General features: G+C 41.0%; 1 protein-coding gene across 1 annotated transcript in view; it reads right to left on the reverse strand.

Moving 5' to 3' along the window:
- Nucleotides 1–1642: 1642 nt before the first annotated feature.
- PRKRIP1 (PRKR interacting protein 1) overlaps nt 1643–6324 on the reverse strand; it is an 11207-nt gene continuing 6525 nt past the window's right edge. The window contains exons 5-6 of the mRNA XM_015827957.1: nt 4733–4800; nt 1643–2907 (exon numbers count right to left, since the gene is read on the reverse strand). Coding sequence (XP_015683443.1) covers nt 2798–2907; nt 4733–4800 — 178 coding nt within the window. The 3' untranslated portion in view covers nt 1643–2797. The remainder of the gene's footprint in view (nt 2908–4732; nt 4801–6324) is intronic.

Below are 6324 nucleotides of genomic sequence, written 5' to 3' on the forward strand. Positions count from 1 at the left end.
TAGATTCTTGCAGGCAAGGCAATTTATAACAAAATAATTTTATGGTAGTTTATTATCAATTATTATTTGTTGCATTACAGTAGAAATACTGTTACTTGCAGAACGACCTCTGGATACAAGTTTACAATTAAGATTTTATGATTCCGTTTGCAAAACACGGTTCCTAGGTTAACCTCTTTCCACACAACACACTAAACACAAGTGGGTTCTGGGTTCGCAGCACCCACTAAGCCAGGAAACAAAGAAGCAGGCTTAATGCTAATCAAGTTAAGCATATTTTGCCATCTGCCAAGTCTTTACTTCAGCTGGTTAAACGTGTCCAGCGAACAGGACCTCGGCGCAAAGGGGAGGCAGTTCTTCTTGAATCCTCCCACGCCTTGCCAAGCCTCACTTTGCGTCGTGGCGGACAGAGTCTACCACCCGCTCTTACCTATTTTTATGCATTTATGAATATGCGAATATGCAAAGTAGGCACCCACCTCCACCAGCCCTCCCGCCGACTTACCCCATGGACGATGGGCGGCGGCGGCGGCGGTGGCGGCAGCTGCAGGAACGCCAGTGCCGTCGCCTGCGGTGCTGCCAAGGCAACGCCAAGGCCTTGTCACGTGACCTCACGATAGTAGCAAACATGTGACGGAGGGATCTCTCGCTTTTCTTTCTCCGTCTGACTTTCTCCCGCTGGACCGTTTCGGGGGGCCGAGATGGCGAAGGTGCCCCCACGCTCTACTGCATTGCAAATGTTTCCTTTTAAATGGGAAAGAAGTTCGTTTTGAGCCGGTTCTTTTTCCCAGCTGGACCTGAATATTTTGAGTTTTTCAGAAATATTTTATTAGCTTATAGCAGGGGTAGTCAACCTTGGCTCTTTTATGACTCGTGGACTTCAACTCCCAGAATTCCTGAGCCAGCTAAGCTAAGCTAAGCTGGCTCAGGAATTCTGGGAATTGAAGTCCACGAGTCATAAAAGAGCCAAGGTTGACTACCCCAGGCTTATAGTATAAGATACAAAAACAAACATTTTGAGTTTTTCGAGTATCTGTCCCTTTTCTCAGTGAACAGACTGGCACTTCCTCACTGCCTTAACCAGCAGATCCTCCGTCCCTTTTTCTCAGAAAAGTAGGGGTTTGCCACTTGCTTTCTAAGGAAATGCGCTTATATTAATCTGAGTATGTGGAGAATGCATCTCCTTTTGAATTTAGCCCAGAAGCAATAGCATTCTCTCCCCTAACTAATCAGTCAACATTATTTAATCCAGTTTCAACAATACCAAGTCTTATTTTTCTGAAGCTTGGCACAGCTATTCTAAAATTGGCATGAATTGGTCCCCAAAGATCTCTTGTCCCAAGTAATACCATTTATTTTGCTTTTTCACAGAACCTGTCCCTAAAGGTTCATAGCTAATTCTGTCTCTAAGGAACCCAGTTCTGGCTTGAACAGATTTATTTACATACAAACTATATTCAACATTCATCTTCGGCATGGTTGGCCTATAAACTGAGAGCTGCAGAAAGGCATTTGATTTCTCTCTTCATAGAGCTGAAAGGATTAACTTCCTGGCAATCAGTTTTTACACATCAACACCCTTCTATATTTATGAGTCACAAAACAATTTCATCAGTCAGGAATCAGTTATATACTAGGATGTGCTGTGTTGCAAAGTTAAAGTTTTATTATAAATTATCAGTATCACTTTTTTATATTACAATTTTGTAGATGAATCAAGTAAAATGGGAATCACAGAGAAGCGCCTATTTTTGCATAGGCCTCAGCTGCAAAACTCACACATTAGGTGAAAACATCATTTTTGATTTTGGCAGACCATGTATATAAACACATCTCTTTTCTCCAGAAAACAGAAGAAAGTCGATTGTACCACTCTGTAGGAATGTGGCAACTGTATTTCAAGATGGAAGACCCACTTAAAGATTATACCAAAATTAAAAACTGAGAATGAAATATTTTGAGTATTTTGTTTCCCACACTGATTAGTCAGATAACCCTAGGATACTCATGAATTGGTATTTCCTAACAATAGGTGCTCAAATGTATAGTGCAGTGAATATGGAAGATCTATTTATCTTAAATGGCTACATGTTTTTGGCAGGCAAATTCATGGATGAAAAGTCCATATGAAATGCACAGTGTTTATCCTTCAGAGGCAGGAAAACAAAAACACTTGGATATCCCCTTTTTTATTCAGAAATGTTTATAATAAAAATGAACAACACACTTCTGAAGTGAAACACTAGATCTTCTTAGTTGTTGGAAAATCTTATCTTGCAGCAGAAATGCAAGGAATAAAGGCTAATTTAGTAGAGACTCCTCAAGAAATTATTTTTTCCCCTGCAGGAAATAGAGACTATTTTCTGCCTCAAAGTCAAGTCCATTTTTCAGTCACATAACTCCATTGTGTATATTTAAGTCTCAGGAAATAGAGACTATTTTCTGCTTCAAAGTCAAGTCCATTTTTCAGTCACATAACTCCATTTTGTATATTTAAGTCTCTCAGGAGAAGATCTGCGTAAAGATGTAAGCTGATAAAGAAATGTCACTTTGGAGCAATAGCAGAAGAACTAGAGAGTTACATGATGCTGACACTTTTCCCTGAAACCCTGCACAGCAGTAATACAAGAAAGTCTGAAATCAACTTTCATTTGATTTGGATCCAGCAAGATATTCTACAGGACTGTTATGGCCATATCAATGCCACAGTCAAGTCCAAAAGAGCAGAAAAACCCTCTTGTTCAATTCAGTTCCTTGATGCTGGCTGGCTATTAACTACAGTAGAGCAGCAAGACCATCATCTCTTCTTCATCACAAAGCTGGGTTCCTTCACATCATCTTTCTCTTCTTCCTCGGAAGTCTCATCTTCACTGGTCTGCTGTTTGGGGGAATGATCAGAATCTGCAGCTGCAAAACACAAGTATAAAAGAAAAGAAGGTCTGGTTAAAGTAATGAAAGTTTAGTATATTGGCATTCATTATCATCAGAACCAAGCACAATTTTACATTCAGAAGCAGACTGCATCTGAATGAAGAAAAGTTACCATGGGGGTCTAAGATTATGATGCCACCCTGGGGATGGCAGTGGCTTGAGCATACTTTCACTACCTCTGAATTTTTTAACTTTAACTTTTAACTTGTCAGTTTTTACTTGTTCTTAACTTTGCTTTTAATCTGTATTTTTATTCACTTGTTTACATTATTTTATTATGTTGCTGTAAACCATCAAGAATCACTTATTTGAAATGGGAAGGGTAGAAATTGAATAAGTAATAATGTAAAAATACTGGAAACCTCTGCAGACTTCTTAGATTTGGTCCCCAGTCTTCATCAAATTGGATTAGTTTTTGTTAATTTAATTTATGTTAATTTTAATTTGTATACCGCCCTTCTCCCATAGGACTCAGGGCGGTTCACAGCATATTAAAAAACAAATAATATACACAAAATACAAAAATACAGAAATACAAAACTTCTTCCTCAAGTTGGCAGGCATGGATGTAGTCAACTTCCCTCCCCCCATCTGGCAGCCAGAATTCTGGGAGTTAGTCCTATCTCTTCCAAGGGCATCAGGCTAGGGAAGGATGAGTTAATAAAGAACTGTTATTTTCCCCCTTGCTGTACCCGCAGAAGGAGGGGACTCTCCTATCTCCCCAGCTCCACCACTATACAACATCATGTAAGCAAGGTATGCTCTTCTTGTGTGAATGAACAGCCTGCTTTTCATATTATGGAAAATCTTTTCCTTCCACTGTTTCAAGCCTGCTTACTACAATGCAAACATGAACTGCACTTCTTACAACCCTAACGGAACTATATTTCCACGATCAATTTGCCTTCTTTCCTTCATTGAGAGAAATGGAAGCAGCTACCATTTTCTGAGAGGCTGCACCGAATTGTGGCCATTTGGAAAACAGAGGCTGTTTCCAGAGGTGTACCATGCAGCCCAGCAAGAGAATGTCTTTCTCTGCTTCACTAGCATGAGCTCTGCTGCTTTCTGACCCTATGGAATGCCAAGAGCTCACATTACCAAAGCAAAGCAAGCGGTTTTCTGGCTGGGCCATGGGTTCAATTCCAGAAGCGGCCCCATTTTCTGAAGAGCCACAATTCAGTGCAGCCTCTTGGAAAATGGCAACTGCTTCCAGGATCACACCATGTGGCTCAACAACATAAAGGCCTGCCCTCCTTTCCTTAACCCAATCTCCTGAGCTCAGATCTACAAAAGGCAAGCAAGGAGGATGTTTTGGGACCCAGTGGAGTAGGAAGCAGGTCCAAGGCCTGCAGGGACCCAGTGAGGGACGGGGAGCAGGCTCATGGGCTGTGGGAGAATTGGATCATGGGGTGTGTCAGGAAGTGCAGGAGGCCTTGGGAGCCCTGGGGCATGCAGACCTGGATTTATGCTATGCCTCCCAGCCTCGTTCACCCCTGCTCCATTTAATAACCACATCAGGGAGAGAAGTGCATGGAGTATTAAGCGAGGCAATCTTGCTTAACAACTGTCACCACTTGCAACTGTATTGGGCAAGCTCCATTACAATCATAAGCTGAGGACTATCTGAACAGGGAACTTGGCAGCGGAAGGCCACTTTGAAAGACACCCACATTAATGTATATGGCACATGTTGTTCCTGCAGACACACACTTTTGTTGAATTGGGCAGAAATGGGATTTCTGGGATTGAGAAAATATATTTTCTTCTAGGCTGACCTCAAGATTACAATTTTTTGACTTACCTGCATCTTCATTCTTTTGTTCAAGTTTATTTTTCTTTGCCATCAATTTCTTTTCTTTCAATTTCTGGCTGCAAAGAAAGCAAAAGAGATATTAATACTGATTAAATGAACAACTCCTCTTTTCAAACTTTGCAGTTTTTAACTCCAATCTTAGTAAAGATGTAAGGTTTAAATATAATAGTAATAGTAATAATAATAGTAATAATAATAAATAATAATAATAATAACAATAACAATAACAACAACAACAACAACAACAACAACAACAATAATAATAATAATAATAATAATAATAATAATAAAGTTGGAAGGGACCCAACCTCCTGGAAAATAGCTTGACTCCCTCTTCTTTGTGGCAGCCCCTGAGATATTGGAACACTGCTATCATGTCCCCCCTCGTCCTTCTCTTCGTTAAACTAGACATACCCAATTCCAGCAACCGTTCCTTATATGTTTTAGCCTCCAGTCCCCTAATCATCTTTATTGCTCTTCTCTGTACTCTTTCTAGAGTCTCAACATCTTTTTTACATCGCGGTGACCAAAACTGGATGCAGTATTCCAAGTGTGGCCTTACCAAGGCATTGTAAAGTGGTATTAATATTTCACGTGATCTTGATTCTATCCCTCTGTTAATGCAGCCTAGCACTGTGTTGGCTTTTTTGGCAGCTGCAGCACACTGCTGGCTCATATTTAAATGATTGTCCACTAGGACTCCAAGATCCCTCTCACAGTTACTACTATTGAGCCAGGTACCCCCTATACTATACCTGTACATTTGGTTTTTCTTGCCTAAATGTAGAACCTTACTTTTTTCACCATTGAATTTCATTTTGTTAGATAGCGCCCAGTGTTCAAGTCTGTCCAGATCCTCCTGTATCCTAAGCCTGTCTTCTGGAGTGTTGGCTGTTCCTGCCAGCTTGGTGTCGTCTGCAAATTTGATGAGTTCCCCATCTATCCCCTCATCCAGATCGCTGATGAAGATGTTGAAGAGCACTGGGCCCAGAACAGAGCCCTGGGGCACCCCACTACACACTTCCCTCCATGTAGATGTGGTTCCATTGAGGACCACACGCTGAGTACAGCCGGTCAGCCAGCTACGGATCCATCTGGTGGTGATGCTGTCTAACCTGCATTTTTCTATCTTATCAAGTAGTAGGTTGTGATCTACTTTGTCAAATGCCTTACTGAAGTCCAAGTAAATTATATCAACAGCATTCCTCTGGTCCACTAATTTTGTCACTTGGTCAAAGAATGCAATAAGATTTGTCTGGCATGATCTGTTTTTGACAAACCTGTGTTGGCTTTTAGTAATGACTTTGTTTGCCTGTAGATGTTCGCTGATTCGTTGTTTGATTATCTTTTCCAGAATCTTCCCAGGTATTGAGGTCAGGCTGATAGGTCTGTAATTTCCTGGGTCCCCTTTCCCCCCCTTTTTTGAAGATGGGAACTACATCAGCTCTTTTCCAGTCCTCTGGTAGTTCCCCAGTGCTCCAGGATCTTTGAAAAATATAGTTCAGTGGTTCTGAGATCACATCTGCCAGTTCCTTGAGAACCTTGGGGTGTAATCCATCTGGTCCTGGTGATTTGAACTT

The sequence above is a fragment of the Protobothrops mucrosquamatus genome, unplaced genomic scaffold (assembly GCF_001527695.2).
Source record: "Protobothrops mucrosquamatus isolate PMUCROS unplaced genomic scaffold, P.Mucros_1.0 scaffold4104, whole genome shotgun sequence".
In the NCBI taxonomy this organism is placed as follows: Eukaryota; Metazoa; Chordata; class Lepidosauria; order Squamata; family Viperidae; genus Protobothrops; species Protobothrops mucrosquamatus.